Source organism: Enhydra lutris, unplaced genomic scaffold (genome assembly GCF_002288905.1).
Source record: "Enhydra lutris kenyoni isolate GAN:26980312 unplaced genomic scaffold, ASM228890v2 scaffoldscaffold55, whole genome shotgun sequence".
NCBI lineage: Eukaryota > Metazoa > Chordata > Mammalia > Carnivora > Mustelidae > Enhydra > Enhydra lutris.
The window spans coordinates 6,108,875-6,133,906 of NW_019154139.1; the positions used below are offsets into that span (position 1 = coordinate 6,108,875).

A 25,032-nucleotide genomic window follows, 5' to 3' on the forward strand; every position below is an offset into this window, starting at 1 on the left:
ACTTCAAATAAATAAATTAATTAAAAAAAAAATAGAGCAAAGAGCTTTTCTCCCTAGTTAAGTCCTCCCGCCCAGGGACGGACCTGGTGTTGAGTCTGTCTGCAGCTGCTTGGTCACCCTGTGCCAGGCAACCCAACGCTGGGGACAGCTGACTGCTGGCCTGAGCTGGGCGGCCTCAGGCTATGCAGTAAGGTGGGCCGTGCACTGCCGGCTCTGTGCACAACACTAAACATCCAGGTAGGAAGGGAGGGCTGCAGCCTGGACCAGCCACAGCTGGCATATTTGAAATCAAGCCAGGAACATTTCTCTGTGTTTCCTGGGCTGCTGTGCCCTGCCCTCAGCACTGTCTTACTTTGAAGGCCTTCCGGAGGCCCCTCGTTCTAGAGCAACTGGCTGCCCAGGACAGCACAGGCCCTCAGGGACTCAGCTCTGGATCATGACATGGAGGCCGTGATATTTCTTCTGCATTTGCCTTGCCTTTGGTTCCACGATGCCTTCTTTGGGGCAGAGGTCTGGGCTAACCGTGGATGTGGACTTCAGTCATCCGTATTGTAGAGCCCTGTAGGAATGACTCACACGCTAAGGCCTGTCGTTTGTAGGAAATTACATTCCTTTGTCTCCCACACAATATGTGGAAAGGAACGATTACTGTCCAGCCACTCTGCCAAGAGTTAATTAATGCTTATGACAGTCTATAAAGTGGGAGCATTATTCCCCATCTTACCGATAGGGAAACTGAGGCCGGTTGTGGTGCGTTGACTTGCCTTAGGGCTGCATGGCTGGCTGGGTGGGGCAGGCTGTGCCCATTATGTGTTTGCGCGTCCTTGTCTGGCCTCTGTGGCCTCACTGAGTCCTCGAAGCCAGCCTAGGGAGTAGATGGCAGAGTAGTGTCCTAAGGCTGCCCTAACAAAGTACCAAAAGCCTGTGGCTTATGACCGCAGCAGTTCCTTCTCTCTCAGTTTGGAGGGCGGGAGGTGTGAAACGAAGGTGTTGGCAGGGCCGAGCTCTCTCTGAGGCTCTTGGGGGAGATCACTGCAGCTGTCGTTCCGTCTGCTGTCAGTTCTTGGCTTGTGGACATGTCATCCCCACCACGCAGCCATCTTCCTCCGTGTCTTCACCTGCCCTTCCCTCTGTGCGTGTCTGTGTGTCTCCATTTCTCCTTTCTTATAAAAAGGTGCCCGTAGATTAGGGCCTCATTTAACCTAATTACTTCTGTAAAGACCCTATTTCCAAATAAAATCACATTCTGAGGTACTTTAACATGTCTTATGTGAGGACACACTTCAACTTATACCAGATGGCGCTGTGCTCACTTAATGAGGAGGAAACAGAGACCCGGGGAGGGAGATGGCTTGCCTGCCATCCAGATGAGAAGGGAAAACACGAGCCCCTGCAGGGCTGCATACTCCTGTCCTCCGTGGGTGGCGCACTTGCTAGGCCGGTGAGCTGGTGGGAGCTGGTGGGAGCTGGTGGGAGCTGCCGCTCCGGGTGGCCAGAGCATGGGCAGCCTTCACTTAGAGTTTTTGCACATCTGAGTGTAAACCTTTCAGCTTTTTTGAGGGGATGAGGGGGCACTTTCCTGACATTCGATTCTGGACCTGCTGAAATGGAGCCACAAGGATTGGTGCCCTGTGGCCAAGGTGCCGGCATGCTCTGTGTTATCTGACACAGGGCACTGCTCTTGCCACCCGGTCGGATGTAAAGCCAGCCTGTGGGAAGCCAAAGCTGTGTCTCCCTCATGCACTGAGGCCACGGAACCCTCCAGCCGAGCCGGGCGGAGCGTCCTGGCCCGTGCTGTGGAGCTGACTCATGGGCTGGAGCCCGCGCTCCTGCTGTGGCCAGGCTCTGGGCTGGGACGAACAGTGCCATCCCCACCTTCCAAGAGAGTCACACATCCTCTATCTGATTCAGCTACAAGAGCATTTACCGCGACCTGGAGCAGAGCATCAAAGCCGCCGACGCAGTGGAGGACCTGCGGTGGTTCAGAGCCAACCACGGGCCGGGCATGTCCATGAACTGGCCGCAGTTTGAGGTAAGAGGAGGCTTGTCCGTGACCCCTGGGCCCGCAGGATTGAGACATATTTTGTCTTTCTCCTTCCAACTCAGTGTTGGCCTCTGCCCTGTTAATGAGGCACCCTTTCAGCACAGCTGCTCCGGAATCCACGTCCGTGTTGAGGGTCCCGAGGGCACCCCCCAGAGGGCCTTCGGGGTCTCAGCGAAGGCCCAGTTATGTGCTTTCTTGCTAAGAACTGTGGTGGTCGCTTGTTGGCCATCTGGCATTCTCCCCTCGGCCGTGAGCTCCAGGAGCCCCCCGGGTTCCCTGCCCCACCCTGCACGGTGGCTGCGAAGGGAGCTGGCGAAGGGGGCTGCCGACGTGCACTCCAGGCCTGGTGGGCCTCAGGTCCGGGATGGGGAGCGGGGAGGTGGGGAGAGGGTCATGTGCAGCTCTTCTTACCCTCACATGAGGGGCTTTTCCTTGTTTCAGGCAGTACATTCAGCTAATTTTGGCTCAGGATTAACTTCTCTTTTCCTGATTTCATGGATCCTAGCCTTCCAGTATCTTACCGTGCAAAATGGGAGGGCCTGGGACCTCGGGTCTCTTCTAGCTGTAGGCCTGGCCCACCAGACCCCCCTCTCCCCGTCTCACCCCCACCAAGTGCTGCCACCCCATTCTGTGAGGGCAGGGGTTCTCCCCACCGTGTGGTAAAGCAGGGGTCAGGAAAGGTTCGGCCGCTGCCTTCCAGGGATGATGTCTTGCGTGGGGGCCAAGGGGTTTGCCTAGCCTTGGTGGCCGCCAGAGCACAGGCTGACTCATGGCTGGTCTCACCTCTTGGCAGCTGTGGGACGCTGGGGGTCTGTGCTGGCCATTGGCCCCATCTTATGCTACAGTTGTGTGTGTCCTCACACATGTGCCCCTATCTTCTGGAGCCTCTCTATAGAAAGCTGCTCCAATGGCAGTGTAGGTCCCTATGGCTGAGCACACCCCTGCTCTGTCTTTAGGACATCTGCTCCCAACAGGAGGCCGAGAGTGGACTATGCCCCTTCAACGGAGGCCGAGAGTGTACTGTGCCCCTTCCACGGAGGCCCTGGGACAAAATAGAGGCCAGGGCCCTCCCAAGTGGAAGTGGCTCTAGAGGGGAAAGCACAGAGCCTACCCCGCCCCTGGCGACGGTGCCCTGGAAGAAGGGAGGGGTGTGTCTGCACAGAGCAGGATTTTACCCTGCAGGGGTGCGTACTGCTCTGGAGGGCCTCAGGAAGCCACCTGAGAAACCAGCCCCCCTCCCAGGCCCTTAGTGTTGTCCACCAGTACCCAGAGTATGGAATAGTCTGTCTATGGACTGAACAGCCTATCTCACGGGGATGGGCGTCCTGGCCAGCCCACCGTGGTGGCCCTTCTCTCGTGGATCCTGCAGGCTGGGAAGCAGCGCCCACATGCAGTCTGTGGTTATGAATCTTAGAGGATTATGCTTGACTTTCTCTAATATGATTATTTGTTTTTATTTTCCATGCCGCAGGATGAAGTAAGTTCCTATTTTTTGGTTAATGTATAATCCCAAACCTCCTGCAGTGTGTGTCTGGCCTGCATAGGTCTGCGGGCGGTGGGGGGCGGGCAGTCCACAGCCTGGTTCCGACAACGCAGATCAGCGACAGAACCGTGGCCTCTGTGCTGCCCTGCTGTCCCTTGTCCATGCTAACAGCTGGCCCCTCCTTCCCGGGCCAGCCAGGGGCGTGTCACATGGGCTCTGGGGAACCACCCAGGCAGGACAGATTATATTCACATGGTCGCTGAGTCAACTTATGACAGATGAGAAGATAATAGATCGGGACCAGGGTCTGGAGTCAGGGGCCCAGGTCTGCCACCAACTCTGTGTGGGCAAGTCACCTTTTCTTTCTCGGCCTCAGTTTTCTTGTCTCACAAGTTGGCAGGTTAGACTTGATGTTTCTAAGATGGCTTTAACCTGGGCCAAGCTGTGCACTCAGTCACACCAAGGGTTAATTCAGTTAAGGTTGTTTGGTGATGGGTGGGGTCTGGAGAGCATTGTTAACCAGGTGCCCACATACACCTTCCTGGGAGATGATGTCATAGCCTCTTCCTTCTTTAACTCACTTCTAGTGTTTCTCAGCGCAGTCCATGAAAGTTGTTTACTTGCTGGGAAACTGGCGAGCCTTTGGGGAGGTCAGCGCTTTGCTGTGCTCTGTTTGTTAGTCCTGCAGCCTGTGCTGCCAGTGAGGACGCTGATCCCTGGAGACCTGTGAGCTGGGCTAGCTTCCGTGCCCCCCCAACATGTGACACCCAGACCCTATCGTGTGTGCCCCCCATGGTGCGGTCCCCATGGCGCAGGCTTGCTCAGGCCCTGCAGCCAGCCCTCCTGCCCTGCTGGGAGCCAGAACCAGTGTTGGGCAGGATGGCAACTAGCTCCTGTCTACTTTGAAAGACTCAAGGAAAGCTGGTAAGGCCTCTGGTGACCCCTGCTGGCCAGAGGTGGCTGGAGGCTTAGCGCCCTGGACGCCAGGCAGGATGGGGAAGTTCCTGGACGTCTGAGTGCTGGCTGGTCAGACTCTCCTTCTGGAGACTGGGCCTCTGTAAGCTGGAGTTCGCCCTTGTAGCAGTGAGCAGGGAGTAGCCGGAGGGTACCGGGAGCCTGAGGTCGGCTGGGGAACAACCGAGGTCATGGGGCTCCATTCCATGAACTGCGCAGGGCAGGCCTCTGGGCATTGGGCTGGTGCATTGCACACTAATGTGGCCTCAAACAAATGAACTCCCCCATTACTTTCCCTCGGCGCCCGCTGCCCAGGAGTGGTCCGCAGACCTGAATCGAACTCTCAGCCGGAGAGAAAAGAAGAAGGCTGCTGATGGCGTCACCCTGACGGGCATCAACCAGACAGGCGACCAGGCTTTGCAGAACAAGCCCAGCAGGTAGGCGCTGGGGCAGCCTCCATCCCCCGGGATAGGTCCCCCGGGGTCCTCTGTGTGGTCCAGAAGCTCCCAGCCTGGGCACCTGGGAAACTCCCCTGTGAAGCCTTGCAGGAACCCCACAGGTATCTTTCCAGATGTGGCATCCAAACTCCACTGGGCAGTGACCCAAGGGCATCTCTGGGGAGAATCATCAGCTCATCTGATGCTAGAGCTGTGGAAAGATCCAGAGAAGCAAACCCTTGTCACAAACATGCTTCGGGCCCCAAGCGAGGGCAAAAGGTGATGTCAGATACTGACCATTGTGTGTCCCCAGTGGTGCACACCAGCAGGCGGAGGTCATGGTCAATGCCGTCCTTTGGGCGAGTTCAGGTATCCTGGCCGGGTTTGTACTTCCTGGTTCTGTACGCAGGTGCCTGATTTGGGGATGGGGGGGAGGAGCAGTGCAAGAGATCATTGTCAAGTGTTCCCCCCCATTTCAAGTCACCTCTTTGATGAGAGTGTGGGTTATTTTATTTCTGACTTAATTGTTTGCTGAAACCAAGTTTGGGTAGCAAAGTGGCACTGAGGTCATTAGAACCTCCTAGAAAGTGTGTGCTAGATGAGGCCTGCGCCAGGCCGCCAAGTCCCAGCAGATAGGTGTTACTAGCCTCTGCAGAGCTGAGGCTGCCAGCTGCCTCTCCCTGGAAGCCACTCAGGCCCCATGCCACAAGTAATAATACAGTTCATGGTTGCCTTTTCCTAGGAGTGTCAGCACAGGTTCTGGAGGCCTTTCTGGAATCCTAGGCACTGAAACCCCTTCCTGGACTCCCTGATCAGACATGGCTGGCTGTCATTCAGCTGCTGTGTCTCCGTCCGGGCAGGTAGGCTTGGTGAAGTGACCAGAGCAGTAATCACTGTCGCAGGGCTGAGGCTAGCACCTGTGTGACTGGGTCAGGGTTGGGGAGACACCACCCCAGGGCTCGGGGCGGAGGGTCTAAGAGAGTCTAAGAGAGTCTAGGCAGGCCAGGGCTACTGAACAAATTTGGCTTCCTAGCACCAGGCTCCTCCCCACCCCCCGACCGAAGGACACAGGTCCCAGGGAGGGAGGAGGGCCTACTGGTCTTAAACATGCGGCTCAGGCATAGGCTATAGGCAGGCTTGGGTCCGGTGCCCCTCACCAGGCCTAAAGCCACGAGGCAGTTGCTGGCCACTTGAGGTCAGTGGTGGCATTTGAGGCCTTTCCCCTCCTTTCCTCTCCCCTTCCCCCCAGCTCTGTGTGAGCCGTCCGCGCAGCAATCTTGAGTGCCAGCTGCTTGCAGTCCTGGCTTGGAGGCCCTGCCTTGCGGCTGAACCCATAGTGCGGTGCCAGGTCTCATAGGGGCCCGTCTTACTTCCTTACTGTCTAGTTCCGCACCTAGCACCTACGGTCACTGCATCCTGGCTGTCAGCCCGCAGCCTGGGCCTGGGTCAGATTTCTCTCCAGTCCGTCCCCTCTGGGCCTGGTACACAGTAGGCAGCTGAGACGGTTACACAGATGGAGCATGAAAGGGGTTCTTCTGTCTTGTAAAGGGCTGTTCAGCAGGCTTTGGTGCTGATTTTGGAAGCTCTGGCCCCAGAAGAAGCAGGGAGGAGGCCACTGGAGCCTCTGGAGTCAGAAGGAGGGGAATGCTGTGCTATGGGGTCTGAGAGTGCTCCAGGAGCCTCCCTCCTGCTCTCGGCGGGGCACCTGGTCTCTGAGCCCCACAGGCCGGCTACCAGCTCACAGCATCAGGAATGGGGGCCAGGTGGGGAGGACAGTGAGGGGAAGCCGCAAGCCAAGACAGACATCACTAGTGCTGCAGTGGCTCCCTGTCTGCACCCCAGGTCTCCTGTTCAGGTTGGACTGTATCCAGAGGCAAGAGGGGAAATGGACATGTTCTCTCAGACTTTTTAAGTGTGTTTAACCACCAAGATATTGGTGTTTTCGTTGAAACAGTCTTTCTGCTCAAACAACGTATCCTCCTTTCCTGCAAGGAGCTGATCTGTCCCTTCAGATCCTGGCCCTGTGATCCTGCAGCTGGGAGCACCCAGGACCGGGTTGGGGTGCCGAGCTGGGGTCCCCCTGAAAGCTCTCTCTCTCCCTGTAGTGATCTTAGTGTCCCGAGCAATCCCGCACGGTCCGCGCAGTCACTGTCCAGCTACAACCCTTTCGAGGATGAGGACGACACGGGGAGCACCGTCAGTGAGAAGGAGGACATTAAGGCCAAAAAGTTGGTGAACAAACGTTTCCCTCCGGTTTCCACCTCGCTCGCTCTCTGTCTCTCCTCTCTCTCTGTCCAGGCTCTAGCCCCCTTGGTACTCAGAGCAATGCATGAGGCCTACAGGAGGTGGCCCGGCTGCCAGCTGGTGGACAGTCTCTGGCTTCTCGATTGAGTCTCAGGGCGGGGTGGCACCCATTAACAATCTGTGGTTGCTTTTTCTCTGTCCTTCGTTAACCCTCGCCAAGGCCTTGGCACACCACCGCAGGAAGACGGGTGTGCTGGGTGGCCCTGCGGGGAGCCCTACTGCGCTGTGATGCTGAGGGGCAGTGCTCCTGCGGAAGGAGGCCCCCGCCCAGCCCCAGGGCTGCCGGCTCCAGGCAGGGCCTCGTGCCTCCGCAAGCCCCGTGCTCAAGGCCCCCCCGGGGCAACCCTTTCTTGCAGCGTTAGCAGCTATGAGAAGACCCAGAGCTACCCCACTGACTGGTCAGATGATGAATCTAACAACCCGTTCTCCTCCACGGATGCCAATGGGGACTCAAACCCGTTTGACGAGGATGCCACCTCGGGGACAGAAGTGCGGGTCCGGGCCCTCTACGACTATGAGGGGCAGGAGCATGATGAGCTGAGCTTTAAGGCGGGTAGGTGGGCTCACTGGCTGGTACCTGACGCAGAGGTTTCCAACCTGCTGGGGCGGGGAGAGGGTCTGGCTTTTTTTTTCTTTTTTAAGTCTGGAAAATTCCTGCTAGTTCCATTTGTGGGTTTTCCTCCCACATTTGAAAAGCAGCAGATGCTCACTGCCAAACCTTAGAAGGCATGAGGTGCCCTGGTGCTTTTGCCCAAGGTGCCACCCCTAGCAGGACCGAGGGCTGCACACAACAGGGCACTGGGGCAGGAGCCACTGATCGAGGGCACTGACAGGGTTTCCCAGGTGCTCTCCGGAAGCAGCCAGCTGTGTGGGTCTCCAAGGGAAGGCTTTCTCCAGAGACCCCTGGCTGGCAGAGGAGCCCTTGGTGAGCCATCTTGCCTAGACCCCAGAATAGCACTCGATGTTCCCCTGGGCCACTCGGAGCCTCATCTCAGGGCCGTGCCTTTTGAACTTCCTCCCTGCGGCCACGTTGTCCACATTCTACCAGCAGCACCCCTTTGTTGCCAGTACCCGAAACTTCTGTTTTTTTTTGTTTTTTTGTTTTTTTTAAAGATTTTATTTATTTATTTGAGAGAGAGACAGTGAGAGAGAGCATGAGTGAGGAGAAGGTCAGAGAGAGAAGCAGACTCCCTGCGGAGCCGGGAGCCCGATACGGGACTTGATCCCGGAACTCCAGGATCATGGCCTGAGCTGAAGGCAGTCGTCCAACCAACTGAGCCACCCAGGCGTCCCCCGAAACTTCTGTTTTATAGAACAGTCTGGATCCAGATTATGGGAGCTCTGTGCACACGGATCTCCTAGGCTTTGTCTTTTTTTTTTTTTTTTTTTTAAATGCTGGTTGAAGGGCACCTGGGTGGCTCAGTGGGTTAAAGCTTCTGCCTTTGGCTCAGGTCGTGATCCCAGGGTCCTGAGATCGAGCCCTACATCAGGCTCTCAGAGAGCCTGCTTCCCCTCCTTCTCTCTCTGCCTGCCTCTCTGCCTGCTTGTGATCTCTGTCAAATAAATAAATTAAAATCTTAAATGCCAAAATGGGTTTCAAGCCTCAGTTTGAAAGCACTTAGAGGCTGCTAGAGGAGGCTCGAGAGAGCCAAGTTCTTCCCTTCTGCCTTGCCCCTTCCCCGAAGCCACACCAGACCCACCGTCCAGCCTTCAAAGCAGGAGGCTGGGCCAGAACTCAACCACCACAGGCTGAAGCGTGCTTATCCACTCAGGCTGCGCCTCTGGGACAGACCCTGCGTCTGTGGGGCGGAGAGCTCTGTCCATGCTCGTGGGCCCCTTTGGTCTGTGCTCAGCAGGCTGGGCAGCTGGCCTGACACTCAAGCCCCTGGTCACCAGGTACCCCTGGCGGGTTATGGAAAGTTTTTATGCATGTCTTATGTAGCCGCACACACCTTTGTCCAGTTTTCTGATCTCTGCAGGTCATTTGCCCCCCTACTTTGTTGATTTATTCATTGTAACTTCTAAGTCTTTCTCTGTCTCACCTGTTGGATTAGTCAGCAGTTTTGTGGACATAAATGTTTCCTTCTGCTCTGAGCAAATTGTTAAAAGCCGACTGAACTAAAAGCAGTATTTTAAATCACCGGATCATGCTTTTACAGCCAGAAAGCTTCCCTCTTCACTGTGTCTGTTTTGTGCATTACCTTTACTGCAGTGTTCACCCCGGCCAGCTCTGCTTTCCTCTCTCTGTAGCATGCTCCGGTGCCCTCCACTCCTCTAGGCCTTAGGCACCTGCGGAGCTTTTCCCTGGGGCCCTTCCCAGCCCATGTGAGCATCACAGAGCTGGTCCCACCTTGTACCTGCGAGCCTGGCTGTGTGCAAGGGTGGGATAGAGAAACACCAGTTGTCCAGGGGCCCACAGGGGCCAGGAAGGACAGGAGAATATGAAGCTTTACCTCTCTCTCTCTCTCTCTCTCTCTTTTTTTTTTTTTTTTTTTTGTTGTTGTTGTTGTTGTTGAAGATTTTGTTTATTTGAAAGAGAGCGTAAACAGAGAAAGCAGCAGAGGGAGATCCCAGGGCCCTGGGATCATGACCTGAGCTGAAGGCAGACACTTAACCAACTGAGCCACCCAGGCGCCCCTGAGCTTTACCCCTCTTGGTGCTCACTTCGGCCCCCTGTGTTCACTGCTGGTGTTGCTGAGTTAGATTTGCGTGGGACCTGGTGCTGCCAGAGTGGCCCAGCGGCCGCAGGCAAAGCCATCCCTCACGGGGCCTGGCGGCAGCTGCCGCCACCTGCTGGGCACTGCCTGGCTCCGTCCCTGCTCTAATACTGAGTCCTCCCGGTCTGCAGGGGAGGAAACCAGGCCCCAGGGGCAGGGCATTTCGCTCATGAACAGCAGCCCTGGATATCCATCCCACAAGCATCTTCATCACTCTGCCACACAAAATAGAGACAGGGAAGTACCTAAACAGGGCATAATTGCCTGGGGAAGAAATTGCAACTTAGCCTGCAAAGGGAACCAAACTGCCCCTGAGAAATACAAAGCTTGAAGCTGAACGAAAGGCTCCTGCTGTCCCGGGACTGAGTCTTCTGCCCGCTCCCTGCTCCCAAGAAGGCCTGAGCTTCGGGGTTCCCACACCTGCAGGCGGTCCTGGGCAGAGCCCTGGGTGGCTCCTCGTCAGGGGGCACCGGACTGCTCTGTCCGCTCCGAACGTGAGATGCCGGACCCACACCTGCCACCACCATGGCCCTGACCACACCTTTGGTCTCCGCGCCCGCATCTGTGTCCTTGAAGGACCAGCACTCCATCTGTCCCTCCCCATCAGGGTTCCTCCTCCACGACTCGGGCCCAGCCTGAAGTATGGGGTCCTTCATGTGTGAAAAGATGAGATGAACCAAACACAGTAACACACAGAGCCATGGGGAGATTCTAGAACTATGCTGATGGCTTCCGTCTCACAGCATTGAGAGAGCTTGATTTCTTTCCGAGGATAAATGCCCTGAGCCGGGGGCTGAAGCTGGAGTGACAGGTCCCTGCTTCTCCCACAGTCTACTCTGGACATGGATTAACTGAACCCACCGGGTTAGGGCAGCAAGTACCGGAGGGAAGATCTAAGATAAAGCTGGCTGGAGCCTGGGAAGGAGGAGAACAGCAGGAGAGGGCAGTGACGGGGGCGGTATGGGCGCTCTGAAGGCATTTCTCTGACCTGGCCTGGAATAGTCAGGAAGCACAGGGCCTGTGGCATTGAGTTCTGCAGTCTCTGCGGGAGCTGCTTGCTTTAGGGTCCCCGTGCGCGGTGGCGGTCTTGGGACTTCTCAGGGGCTCGTGTGGCTGCTGAAGGAGTGACTTACAATGCAGCTTAGTAGGGAAATAACCAAGTCTGACCCAAGAGAATGCCTTCCCCTCCCACCCAACTTAGATCCTCTGAGGGCCAGGGGTGGGGGCTAAGCTGCTAGGGCGCTCTGACTGGGTGGCGGAGGGTCCTTGGGTCACCCGCCTGTTCACCAGGACTGCTTCGTTCTTGTCTTGAAGGGGACGAGCTGACCAAGATAGAGGATGAGGATGAACAGGGCTGGTGCAAGGGACGCTTGGACAACGGACAAGTCGGCCTGTACCCAGCCAATTACGTCGAGGCGATCCAGTGACAGGCCCGCCGGCTGGCTGGCGGAGAGTGGAGGCAGAGGTCGCAGGAGCTCCGTTGGCCGTCGGCCCTGAGCAGCGGTACTCCGGCGCAGCTGGCTCTGTGAGTGGCCGCTCCTCTTCCTGCAAAACATGATGGCTCCGTCACTGTCGGCTTCCTGGTGTCTCTCGGAGACAGACGGGCTGGTCGCTTCACCGGGACCCGGCACCTTTCCGCACGCCGCGCAGACGGAGAGGTCCGAGCGCCAGAAGACAGTACAACAGACTCGCCCTGTCCCCCACTCCCGCTCACTGTGCGTGTTGGCTTGTCATGGACCTGTCTGTTCTTGACCTTGTCTCTCCTCTGCTCTGAGTCAATGGTGGGTCCCACTGATTCTTGTTCCTCTGATTACTTCCTCTGACGCGTCCCGTCTCCCACAACTTCAATGAACAAGCTTCCATGCCATTTTCTGAGTGAAGACATTGAGGTTTTTAATTTAAAGGCTGTGTACAGTTATACTTTTTTATGTACCTGCTCTTCCATTCACTCACACTTAAATTATGGCACAGATTGATAGCCGCCAGCGTTGAGGACAGCGCTCTCCCCGCGCCACGCTGGGGCCGGCCGCCCGAGCTGCCGCTCCCCGAGCCTGGCCGTGCGTAAGGCCCGAGATCGCAGTGGGAGGTGGGAGCACGTTGGGCGGGTTTCTGTTGTGAATGCCCTACGCATTTGGGGCGTCCGCCATGATTTCCGGAAATAACCTTCCATAGTACTGCCAAGTGTCCCCATATTTAAAAAGTATTTTCATTCTATTTGTGTTTAAAACTTTATTCTTGCAAATTAACAGTTTTATCGGTGATTTGGAAGGTTACACGGTAAGAAGACTAACTTCTCGAGCATGGGCGTCTGTGGATTAGATGCTTTCTGTGAGACTGCCGTGTCTTGGTGTGTATCTGTATATATTATTTGATATTCAGAGACTCTAAAGAGTTCGTCTACTGTTTCAATGAGATCTAACGGCTTTTGACAGTGGGTTTCATTTGTAAACTGCTTGAAGACTGTGACATTCAGGCACAGGCCTGGCTGGTCGGCTGGGCCTCCTCTGGGCTCCGGGCCTGGGCCTCTCTGGAGTGGAGACAGCTGTGGGGCAGCCTGTCCTCGCCGGCCAGCTGTGGGTCCACCTTCTAACCAGCCTTAGTCCTTTCCGTAGCAGAACACTGTAAAACCTCCCATGTCTTTCCAGCAGCTGCAGACTCCAGCCCTCCCCATTCCTCGCCAGCACACGAAAGCTGGTCTCACCCCAAGCAGCGGGGTCCCTTTGAATGGCCTTAGTCATGGGGAGCGCGCCTGCAGTGGGCGCTGTGCTGCAATCCCGGGGCGGGGGAAGAAAGGAAAACTTCTATTTTGTGTATCTCAGACCTCGGTGACGTGGCCGCCGCCATCACAAGCTGTGCATTTTCTCAGTGTTTCCAGTGAGCTCAATGTCTTGCTTGGAAAGTGGATGCGCATCTGTGTTTGTCATGAAAACTTACCAGCAGAAATCCTCATTCCTTTGCTACAGATTTACCAAAAATTGTCAAGCCTTTTCAGTTAGGAGTTTCTTCAAATGTATAGTATTTTAGAAAAAAAAAAAAATCAATAAACAGTTGATCTGGTGAGTGTGACTGTCCCAGAGCCGTGCGTCCCTCACGCTCCCGTCAGCCGGTGGCCGTGTCTTTGTCGGCATCTTCCAGCTCTGGAGCTGGTGAGATCTTGGGCACGCGGCCGGCCCCCGAAGGGCTCTGTGCCTTGCCCTTCCAGAGCTTGGGGACTTGAGGCACCTAAGCCCTTCGAGATTCCCTTCTCCCCAAAACCTGCTACTCTGTGGCCCGGGCTTCCCCAGTGTAGACAGCAGCCCGGCGCCTCTTTCCCTCCCTGAGGTCGAACAGCAGGACCCATCACCTGGGCTTCTTTGAACACATTGCCGAGCGCCTGCTGGGCCCTGGGCCCTGTACTCTGCTCACACAGTGTCTGCAATGGCGTGCCCGGGGGCTCAGCCGGTTGTCTGCCTTCGGCTGGGGTCATGATCCCAGGATACTGGGGTCCAGCAGTGTCAGGCTCCCCGCTCAGCAGGGAGTCCACTTGTCCCTCTCCCTTTGCCCCTCCCCCCAGCTTGTGCTCTCTGTCCCTCCCTCCTTCCCTCTCCCTCTCTCTCACTTGAATAAAATCTTTAAAAAAAAAAAAACAAAAAACATGCCCATCTCCGGACATCCTGTGTGTGGGCTGAGTCTCCGTGTTCCATTTGACAGAGAAGGACACAGAGGCTCCAAGAGCCACACTTCCTCCAAGGTGTCCCTGCTGGTGTGTGGCACTAAAATGTACCCTGTGGGATCTGCGCCCTCACTGGGGTGACATGAGTTGAAAGAAGGCCAGGGCAAGGCCCGAGAGAGTTGTGAGGGCTGTCACAGCCCGACACACCGAACCCCAGTAAGGCTCGTCCAGAAAGGTGCCCCTCTGGTCAGCGGGCCCTCGGAGGAGCCCAGAGGAGCAAGGCAGGCCGCTGCCGCCGCCCCACTGCTTGCCTGGCTCAGGAATGGCAGAGAAGGATCTGATGGGTGATGGGGCCCCTACTCTCCGCTTAGGAGGACTTGGAGCCCATCGGAGCTGCCTCCCCCGGGCCCAGGCTGCCACAGATACAAAGTAGGACAGGGCGGAAGGGAGGCGTCAGAGCAGGCTCCCGGCTCCCACAGCGGGACCTGGGCCGGCCAGTCCTGGGCACTTGGTGCTTCACGTACTGTCAGGACCGCTGTGGGGGAGGCTGGCGTCACCCTGCTTTGTGGAAGACACGGGAGGTCTGGAAACTCAAGTTCCACAACTCGCCCCAGCTCCCATGACAGAACTACGGGATTCTGTCCTGGCTCCCAGACCGGCAGATGCAGGGGTCGGGGAAGGTGAGCAGGGGGAGCCCTCCGAAGTCAGGATAAAACCACCTCCGCTCAGCGGGGCCCCTTCTTAGCCTGTCCTCTCAGAGCTCCTGCAAGAAATCCTGCAGGCCCTCCCTGCCCACCTGCCCTTTGCCATCCTGGCCCTCGGGCCAGCTCGGGAATCCCAACTCAGCGCTCAGCTTCCCCAGGCGACAGTGGCGCGGGCCTTCCTGGCTGGAGGCTTGGAGGGAGGTGTGCAAGGCCCCAGGCACCCAGGAGGTGGTAACTGGTACCGTGGTGATCCGTGATCACCTGTCCTCCTAGTCCCCAACCAGAAGGTTCCAGCATTCTTGGCTGCCCCTCCCACACCCTTCATGCTGGGCCACCAAACCCTCTTTGTCCCTCTGTCCTTCCCTTCCCCAGAGCCACTGCCTGGGGCCAAGCTGCCCCTTCTTCCCCAGAATCACTGCTCTGTGTACGCTGCCTTCCCGGATCCCAGGGCCCTCAGCAGCCTGCCCAGTCCCTTCTCAGTGGAGGGTGGGGGGGGGTATTTCATCTTCCCATCGGAGCCCCCTGGGCATGGCCAGTGGGCAAGCAAGCTCCAGTGAGTGGCCTGGGCAGAGATCTGGCTCTGTAGCAGCTTGAGCAAAAACACTAGGCTTTCTGAGTTCCTTGAGAGAGGACTGAGGCCTGGGCTTCCCTGCAGGCCCTCCACCGCCTAAGCTTGTGCAAGGCCTCTCCCTGTGCCTGGATGGGGGCTTGCTGGGTGACTGGTGGGTTTGGGCTCTGCGAAGGCCTCGGTACTAGGGGCAGACATGGAGGGGACCATTTAATCCATCAGAATGGGGGTGGGTGGAGGTTGAGAAGGACCCCCATGGGCCGCTTAACCAACCCCTTCCTTGTTCATGGGAAAACAGGCCAAGTGAGGGGCAGGAGTGACATGCCCATGGTCACAGAGTGAGCGGCTGAGCGAGCTGAGTAGCCCTTCCTGGCAGGGAATCAGCTGGCTCTCTCCCTGGATCATAGTCATTCACCATGCAGTTATTGAGCACCTACTGTGTGCAAGGCTAGGTGGTGACAGGAGGAAAAATGAAGAAGGGACCCAAGTTTGCCTTTGGGAAACTGCAGAAGCTCAGGGAGAGTCCAAGTCACTTTGACACCAGGGACGATGGGGCAGGGTGGTCCCCTGAGAGTGTGCCTGGTGGATTCTGGAGGCCACCCTGTAAGTCTTGGGGAATTAGGACAAACAGGGTCCCTAACCCAGCTCCAAGGCCCTTGGGGGCACAGTACTACAGGGTCCTTGAGCTGTTCCCCCCCCCCTTCCAGTGGGAAGCATCCCTGCCTGGCAAGAGGTCAGAGTGGACCACAAACGGGGGGGGTACCCCTACTCCTGTGTGACCAGATGCCTAAGCAAGTGCCTGAGCCTCACTCCATAAAGTGGGGACGACCTGGGGGGTGTCCAGAAGCGGGACACCTTGCTGGGCAGGTGCCTTGCCTTCGGCCTCCCTTCCCCCCAGACAGCCGCAGGAGGTTCACGCCCCCCTCCACTTTCTGTTTTCCCTTAGAAGGGCAGGCAGTGACTTCTGGGCTGGAGCTCTGTGGTCTCTGTGGTGGCAGGGCGACCCCTCTGCAGGGCCCAGGCCATAGCACCTGGTGGACACATGTGGGCCACAGGTAGAGAGACCTGCAGCTGGGATGGAGGCGCTCCGCTTCCCCCGGGAGGACAGGCCTGGGCCAAGCCGAACCTGGCGGGCATCCTGTTGAGGTTCAAGGTCATCTTCCACCAGGCGGGGCCACTGCCAAGCACAGACTTAGAGGAGCCAGGCTGACAGAGGACAGGCGGTTTCTCTGCCCACCCTTTCCAAGCAGCCTGGGGCTTAACATTTATCAGCCACATGCCAGGTGCAGGGCTAAGCACCTTTCTCTGCAAAGGGTCATATAACCCTCCTCACTATGTGTGAATGCCATTTCGCAGAAGAGAAAACAAATCAGAGAAGTTGAGCGACTTGCATGAGGGCGTACAGCAAGTTAGGGGCAGGGCTGGGGTTTCAACTCCTGCGCCTAACTCCAAAAGTTCCTGTACCCCTGGAGGACTTGTTACAACCCAGCTTGCTGGACCACGTTCTAGAGTTTCTGCATCATGAGATGGGGGATGAAGTCGAGAGTTTGCATGTCTAACAAGTCCCGGGTGATGTTGACCCAGGACCACACTTTGAGAGCCACTGGTCCAAAGAGCAAGAACGAGCTGGTACCCAAAGTACCAGCAATTCCCTGTGCTCTCGACGTGTCATAGACGCAGATGCTCCCAACCCAGCTCTGGGACACGGAAACTGGGTCCTGGGCACCCAGAGACTGATCGCCCACGGTCTGACCCAAGGAGGTGGGGAAACTATGTCCAAAGAGAGCCCAGGAAGCAAGGGACACAGGCCAATGTGACATCCCATCCCGGGCCATTCCTATGATTCCCAGACAAGGGGCAGGCAAGGTGCAGTGGCAGCCGGTGGCAGAGGGAGCGGTGTCCCACCAGGGTCAGACGGGCGCCCGTGTCACCGACGAGCTGCCTGTCCTCGGGTAAGCCCCTCCCTCTCCCTGACCCTTGGTTTCCTCATCTGGAGGAGGGGGAAGTGGGTCTTATCTTTTCTCTTTCATGATCCTCTGCGGTCTGGAGTGTGAGAGTGCTTGATAAAACACAAATCTGGAAAACGGTGGTATGGAGGTAGTCTAACCCCAAGGGCTGGCCTCGGAGACTCCAAATCCTCCCCCAACCAGTCACCCGGCACAAACGCCTCCAAGCCACAGACTCATGTATGAAACTATGCGGGGAGGCTGGGGTTTCCACAGCAGAATCTGACAGAAGAGGTTTTTCTTCTCTGAAACTCAACAACAGTCTTACAAAGGTGTAAAAATGAAGTCGATGGTTGAAAGCACGGACTGTGAAGTCCTGTTCCCTGCACTCAGACTGGACTCCAACTGTGTGACCTTAATGAGCTGCGTGGGCCTGACGGAATAAGGGCGGTTAACATTTGTTGTTTCAGATGTGCCAGACCCTGTCCTAAACCCTTCAACGTTTATTAACTTTCTGGATTCTCACAGCGGCCCCATGAACAGGTAAACGTTATCACTCCCAGTTTTACAGGCAAGGCGTTTGAGGCACAGAGAGGTTAGGTAACTTGCCCAAGGAGCGACAGCCGCCAGGCGGCCGAGCGCGCATTCAGACGCAGAGGGTGCAGTACAGGCCCTGCCCACTAGGCTGCGCCGTTGGACTGCAAGGACGAGGATGTCCGCCGTGGTCTGCGCTGGGTCAGGGACACCTACCAGGGCTGTAGGTCCTCACTAGGGAGCCACCAGCCCTGAAGGGCCCTCCTCGGCAGCACCGGTCCGACCGTGCCGTCACTGGCCGCACGCCTGTCCCTCCCACTGAACAGCAAACTCCTCGGTTTGGGGAGCCGCCCGTCCCCTCTAGTCCCAGACCTCCTCTCTTTGGTGCTCCTGGAGCTAGATGGAAAAGATAAAATGAAATCCATTTTGGCCCATCCGATGAAATTCAGATTATACGGTTTCAGACATGTTCAAGTCCTTTGTGGGAAGGACTAGGAAATGAACAAGGGAAGGGACGGAGGAACAGATGAACGGCGTAACTAACGGGGCTCTCTTGGAGCAAAGCATAACTGATGGGCAGACTCGGCGTGGCCCCGTGTGGCCCTCGGGGAGGTGACAAGACAAACAGCCCTGAGCCAGGCGACAATCAGTCAGCACGGCAAACAAAGCTGACTGTAAGCCACCCCGCCCATCAGGACACCTCCAGGTCAACCGGTCAAGGTCAAGACAGCCTGGCCTCTCCTGCCCCTCCCGAGCATTTTCCAATAACAATGTTAATAGTTTTCACTTAATTGTAAAGGGAACAAAGGTTGAGATGGAAATTTGCAAACTAAGCAGAAGTATTCTGAAAAACAAAGCCCCCATGGTCCGGGTGTCCAGGGGCAACACTGCTGATACTCCGGGTTAGTTTTTCTGGTCTTTTTTCCCATCCGTACACAGGTGTAGGGCACGTATTCTCTTGCGGTTGTCAACGAGGTGTGTGTTTTGCAGAACTGGGCTCCTACTGTAAATGTGGTGTGGGACCCTGCTTCTTTACCATTTCGCGGGCATTTTCTCACGTCCCTAAATATGCTTAACTTAAAAATAGAATGTTTAACGGCGGCAGGATATTCCATGGGTCGTAAGTCCCATATCCCTGAGCGTTTGTTTCCCGTTTTTTTTTTTCATTTTATAGATATAATTTACATACAGTAAAATGCACCCTATTTAGTGTACAGTCATTTTTTTAAAAAGATTTTATTTATTTATTTGACAGAGATCACAAGTAGGCAGAGAGAGAGGCAGGCGGGGTGGCGGGGGGGAGGGGAGCAGGCTCCCCACCAAGCAGAGAGCCCGATGCGGGGCTCGATCCTAGGACCCTGAGATCATGACCTGAGCGGAAGGCAGAGGCTCAACCCACTGAGCCACCCAGGCACCCCTACAGTCAAGTTTTGACAAACACGTTGCCGTGCAACCACCACCACAATCAAGAAATAGAACTGTTCCATCGCTGCCCAAGTATGTCCTGGCTTCTCCGTAATTCAACCTTTCCTTATATCCTTGACCCTGGGAAACTGCTAATCTGTTCTGTTTCTATAGTTTTGCCTTTTCCATAATGTCCTGTGAATGGAATCATACAGTATGCAGCCTTTGTCTTCCCTTCTTTTGGGTCACATAATTAATTTGAAATTCATCCATGTGGTTTCACGCAGCAGTAGTCTGTTCCTTCTTACCGTAGGTGGTCTCTGGGTATTGAATTCACCATGTTTGCTAATCCAGTTGAAGGATATTTGGGTTGTTTCTGGGTTTTGATGATTACAAACACTTTTGTTATGAACATTCAGGTACATGTTTTTGTATAAATGTAAGTTTTCATTTCCTTTTGCAATTATTTTTGCTAATATTTTAATATTGCAAATATTACAGCAATGAGCAATTATTACACCAAATCCTTTATCCCATTAATGGAAGTAATGGCATCAATGTACATTTTTAAAAAATCAATCAATAACATCAACTCAATCACAAGCGTCTTTATTTAAATATTTTACCGTCTAAAATGGGGCATTTGTGAATTTCCAAGTGTATACTGCCTCAGCAGTAAAGGGGTTTGTGGAAACCAGATAGTAGTGCTCAGGATTCCATGCATTTTCCTTTTCCTTTTTTAAGTTTATTTATTTGAGAGCGAGCGAGTGAGCAAGGGAGAGAGAGCACAAGCAGGGTGAGGGGAGAGGGAGAAACAGCCTCCCGGTACTCCAGGATCATGACCTGAGCTGAAGGCAGATGCTTGACCGACTGAGCCACCACAGGCGCCCCATCTGTTCATGGTCAAATGTACCTGACCTGTAAGAAACGGCGTAAGGGATAGCGTTCCCGTGTCTTCTCTTCTGCACTAACTGAAGTTCACTGGCGTCCTCCAGGGACAAGGAACAAGATCTGTGCCTATTTACACTTTGTGATTCATCATATGACTGTCCAGAAAAGTCTAGTTTTTCCTGAGAGTGGCATCGGCGTTTCAGCAAATTCCTATTTCACTGAATGAACTAAACGGACTAAACGCTGTTTCACAGGGCCAGAGGCACACCAGGATGTCTTCCTCAAAGAGAGGACAGTATACAGCAGTCTGGACCTGCCTCACGGCTGCTTCTGTATTGTTATTCTGAAATCTGGAGCAGTGGATTTTTGCCTGTCCTCTTTTGCAGGAGAAGTTCTCATTCTCTTTCAGATTTGGTATTACCTGGGTTTTGCTTCTACTCCTCTCCAGGCAGGAATGCATCTTTTCCTGAACCCTGGGGGACAGTGCATTTGCTGCTTGTTTTCCAGAAGGGATGTGGGTGGGGTTTTGTGCCTCTCCCCGCAACAGTTGGATGCCCAACTCCCCAAGGGGTTTCTCTCAAGTCTCTTTGCCTCCATCTTTCTTATGAAGAAAGATTTCTGGTGGAAGCTTATGGAAAATAGCTTGTGGAATATAACCTCTCTTTGTATCTGAGGCCTCAAGCTATTTCAAACGGACATGCCAGCCCACGCTTGGCCTTTATGAATTCATTAAACATTTTAACTTATTTCCTCTTGCCACCTTTCTCCTAAGCTTTACCAAAGGGGAAGGAGTTCCTTTGTTCCATCTAACTTTGGGGAAGCTCGTTTCCCTTCAGAATTCGGTTTACTTGGTTGATCTGCAACTTTACCCATCTGATAGGCTTAAGAAACCCTAGGATAGGGCGCCTGGGTGGCTCAGTGGGTTCCGCCTCTGCCTTGGGCTTGGGTCATGATCTCAGGGTCCTGGGATCGAGCCCCGCATCGGACTCTCTGCTCAGTGGGGAGCCTGCTTCCCTTCCCCTCTCTCTGCCTGCCTCTCTACCTAATAGTGATCTCTCTGTCAAATAAATAAATAAAATCTTTAAAAAAAAAAAAAAAGGAAAAAAGAAAAAGAAATGTTACGATTTTGTAGCTTAAACCGTCTGTTCTTGTCATCATATGGGGAGGGTGATGCTCTTTGTAGCTTCCCACATTCGAAGCCTAAGCCACACATCCTTCTTGAATGAACACTACGCACCAGGCCTGGTCCAGGTGCTGGGGACAGGGACAGACAAAACAGATCTGATCTCGGTACATTCACATTCAATGGAAGGGAGGAAATAGATAGTATTACATATGGTAGTATTAGGTGGTAGTAAGGCCTACGAAGGACAAGAGATGAGCCTCGGCTGTGCATACAAACCGTACTTCTCCCAGAGACACTGTCTGGACTTCACTGCACAAAATTTCCCTCTTTGTGATGTTGTTTGGGAATGTTGGTGAGGTCTGGAGCCGAGGTCCAAGAAAGAATTCGAGAAGGTTCTGGTATAAAAAGATGATTTTATTAAAACACTGGGACAAGACCCCTGGGAACGAAGGGCTGCTGCCCCAGGGCTGTGAGCAATGGCTGATTAGACACGTGGGAGTGGGGAGGGAACAGAAGGCTGGCTGAGGACAAAGCAGAAACTGACACCCTGCAACCTTCCCCCACCCCCACTCCTGGGTGGGACATATTATGACATCCTTTAGGAACCTCCCAACTATCTTAATGTTAATACCTTGCTAAGAAGGGAAAAATGACCTTGGCAATAGCAAGGCCCCCGGTATCCGTATCTTGTAGGTCCTCTTTAGCATATGAAAGTTGTTGAAACCTCCCTTTTTTGTTACCTCCCCCAATCCCATCGTACAGAACCTGCCACCCCTCACAACCCCGAGGCAGCAGCTCTCCCTGCCCATGGGTCCTGTCTCCATGCTTTAATAAACCGCTATTTTGCACCAAAGATGTCTCAAGATTTCTTTCTTGGTCATTGGCTCCGGACCTCCCCCCACCAACCTCACTTATACTCTAAAACTTCATCAGGAGCGGGGTGGGGGGGGTAGTCAGGAAAAGGCAGGTATCCCGAAAGGACTCTGATAGACTAAAGATTTATATGATAATGGAGGCCTGGCGATTGCTGAGTTAAAGTGGTTTTTCCTTCCAGTACAGCACTGACATTAGGACAGGTGGGAGCTTCCTGGAGGAATAATACTCTTCCTATCACAAGTCCTTGTCGGTAGGCTGCCGGTCCTAAAGAAACTTTGTTTTCATTTCCTTCTGCCTGTTTCCCATGTCACTCATGGGAGGGTGATGTTAGGGCTCCAGGAAATTGAGCTACGGGTTTCTGGGAGTTAGGCTATGGATAAGAATGCTTCCTCCTGTGTATCACTAAGATGTTGCTAAACTGATGGAAACCCCTGTCTTGTAGGACTGTGAGCTTGATCAGGTAACCATTTTTTTTCCCCATTCCCTTAGTTTTGGGGCAGCTAGGAGGGCCTGAGGGATGCCACACAAATCTCACGATACACATGAGGGATGGGGGTTGTGGGTATCAGCTTGTGCTGTGTCCTCAGCTTGCCTTCTGCTCCCTCATCACGTGGGGACCTTTATGTTGTAGCGTAGAGTATATAACACTCAGAATCTGATACGGAACTTGGTAAGTAAGATTTCAGCTCCAAACAGTAATCATCGTTCCCATCAGGAAGGCTCTAACTGTTCATAAACATGCCAGGTGTCCTATGTGGGGCCAACCTGCACTGAGAAAGGGAAACTAAAGGGGCCCCAGGAAAAAAAAAACCCCAAAACTGCTTTTTTGCTCCTTTTCCTGCTTCTGTTCTTGCTAGGACCTGTACCCTTGCCTTCTCCCTGCCTTAATGTAAGTCCTCTTCGTCACGGTCAAGGAGTTAACCATCTCTTTGGAGTCGTCCAGCACAACAGGTAACAAACATCAGGGAGGGCTCATCACGCAGGCTTTCCAAGACCCCAGACTCCAGCTACCTTGATGCCAACATCCCTGGCTCCAGGGCGTAAGTGACTTATGGAGGACATCTGCGCACTTGTCCTTGTTTTGACCCGTTCTGGGATGCCTGAGACATGTACACCAGACCGTGATCTTCAATAAAAACCCCAACCCTGAGCAAAGGACTCTCTCCTTTCCTTCCTGAGTCTCCCAGACGCTCGGTTCGCTATGCTCTATCAGATATGCTATTTAATATACTATGCTCTCACTTCCTCTCAGTTCGCATTTGATTTCTGTCCTACACAAAACCAAAGACCCTCTTGTTTGGTCCTGAGGGACTCCCTCCGGGTCCTCGGAGAGGCCAGCCTGCATCAGTATGATGGGACACAGAGTACAAGAATATGTACTTTGACTTGATGGAAGGAAGAACTTTCAGTCACAGCAGACTGCAAAAGTTAACTTACTGTTCTGTTAGGCACTACATTTCCCTTCCTTGGAAAAGTTCCAGCCCTGGGTTTATCGGAGCCCACATCCTTGCAAACCTCCGACTTCTCCAGACGGCATCTAACCTGACCCGCTGAAGGGGCATTCCCAGCTTCTAAAAGCAGAAAGGCACAAAGGCTTTTCTGGGGCTCCCGCGGGGAAGCTGCTCCCACAGGCTGCTTGGCAAGGATCCTTTATCTCTAGCCCCATTGTACGGACGAGCAAGCCAGGTTTGGGAGAGGAGAAATGACTTGACCAAGGTCACAGAGCCAGGAAGCAGCCGGCTGAATCGGGCTTGGAGCCAAGGTAAACCTGTTCTCCTAGCACGGCACCACCCAATCCCAGGAGGCCAGCGGCTCTGCACCCACGGCCGTACGAGAGGCACCTTCCTCCGCGAGTCTGAACCCTTCTGCAACGTCAGCCACAGGTCCCGCAGCCCGGGAATGTCCCGCTGCTTTCCGGTCCGCATCCACCAGCTCGGACCGAGCCTCCAGAGAACTGCTCTCTCTCGCCGATCTGATACCCACACAGCTACCTCGGGCGGTGAAAACTTCCCACCCAGGGCTCGGCCTCGGCTTAATGCAAACAAAATGAAACAAAAGGCGACCAGTGAAAATCGGGCGTCCGGAGCGGCTGGGTCCTTCCCCTCACCTTTCCTCTTCCGCCACCTGGAGCGACTGGTTCCGCGCCCTCACGGGGCACGAGGACGAGGTGAGAAGACTTTGGCCAAGCAAGGAGTCCGTCGATAAAAGTGGACATCGACCAGCCCAAGTGGTGGCGAGTCCGGCCCGGGAGCCAAGCCCCGGCTTCAGCCCCGCACAGATCCTAGCAAACCCGGAGCCGCCCTCGGGAGAAATAGCGCGAGGCTTCTGCGCACGCGCGGGCAGCGCCGGGGCGGGGGCTCCAGCGGGCGGAGCCAGCGGCGCCCCTGAGCGAGGGCCGCGAGAAGAGTGCGGGGCGTGAGCTCCGGTTGTGGGCGGGGCCGGGGCGGGGCCTGGAGGGGCGGGGTCTTGCCGTCACGCGCAGCCCCGCCCCCTCGGCCGTTCTCTGTCTCCAGGAGGCGGCAACCGCTCCTGTTCGGCTCTTCCCAGTTGGCCGGGCCGGCTGCGCCTCGTTTCTCTGGTGACCATGGGGGACCCCAGCAAGCAGGACATACTGACCATCTTCAAGCGCCTCCGCTCGGTGCCCACCAACAAGGTAACGGCCCCCGGGCGTGTTCAGGCTTGCTGGACATCGGTGCCGAACCCCGCGGGCGGCCCCCGCTGCGGCAGTGGCCGCGGCCGCGGGAGGAGGAGCCGGCCCGGCCTGTGACACGTCGCACTTGCGGCCGCGGCGCCTGGGCCTCGCCTGGGTCTGGGCCGCGCGCCGCCCCCAGCCTCAGCAAGGAGTGGGGAACGGGGCGTACACGGGGGTCCCCGGCGGGGCGGGCACCTGGGGGTCCTGGGAGCGGGAGGCGACAGCATCTGGGGGCCCCGGGGGCCGGGGCACACATTTTTGGTTCCTGATACCGGGCGGACAAGCACACACGGGGGCGGCTTTTGAGGGGTGGCAGAGTGGACCCCGTGAGTTCCTGTGAGAGCTGGAGGCGGGCTCGGGGACCCTCCCCCCCAGAGGACTGGGGTGCATACCCAGGGGCTCCTGTGAGCGGGGCGACACCGCAGGCCACCTGTGACCAGCTGGGAAGCACGCACCAGCCCTGAAACTCCAGCTGGTAGCTCTGGGCTCTTGGGAAAGCTCGACTCCGCATCCTGGAGCTGACCTCCGAAGTTCCTCAGGGGTGCCTTTTGGAGCCTGGTTGGTCCCCTACGCCCTTTGATGGCAGCCTCAGTTTCCCTGTCTGATGGAGCGACTAAGTCTCTGCAATGGCTTCCAGCTCTTTTCTCTTGCTAAGAAGGCCCCCCGCAGACCCTTTCTCTGTCTTCCCTTTGGGTCTCTT

General features: G+C 55.3%; 2 protein-coding genes across 4 annotated transcripts in view; both read left to right on the forward strand.

Moving 5' to 3' along the window:
• LOC111157570 (protein kinase C and casein kinase substrate in neurons 2) overlaps positions 1–13,384 on the forward strand; it is a 135,101-nt gene extending 121,717 nt beyond the window's left edge. For 2 of the 3 annotated variants that reach the window (XM_022519093.1, XM_022519094.1), the window contains exons 7-11: positions 1,912–2,032; positions 4,797–4,918; positions 7,024–7,146; positions 7,579–7,775; positions 11,254–13,384. In XM_022519093.1, coding sequence (XP_022374801.1) covers positions 1,912–2,032; positions 4,797–4,918; positions 7,024–7,146; positions 7,579–7,775; positions 11,254–11,366 — 676 coding nt within the window. In that variant the 3' untranslated portion in view covers positions 11,367–13,384. Of the gene's footprint in view, positions 1–1,911; positions 2,033–3,515; positions 3,522–4,796; positions 4,919–7,023; positions 7,147–7,578; positions 7,776–11,253 lie in introns of all 3 variants that reach the window. The other variant, XM_022519092.1, reaches the window with a different exon arrangement.
• Positions 13,385–21,639: 8,255 nt separating this feature from the next.
• LOC111157608 (ADP ribosylation factor GTPase activating protein 3) overlaps positions 21,640–25,032 on the forward strand; it is a 49,256-nt gene continuing 45,863 nt past the window's right edge. Inside the window, exons 1-2 of the mRNA XM_022519166.1 lie at positions 21,640–23,807; positions 24,154–24,293. Of these exons, the coding sequence (XP_022374874.1) occupies positions 23,540–23,807; positions 24,154–24,293 (408 nt within the window). The 5' untranslated portion in view covers positions 21,640–23,539. The remainder of the gene's footprint in view (positions 23,808–24,153; positions 24,294–25,032) is intronic.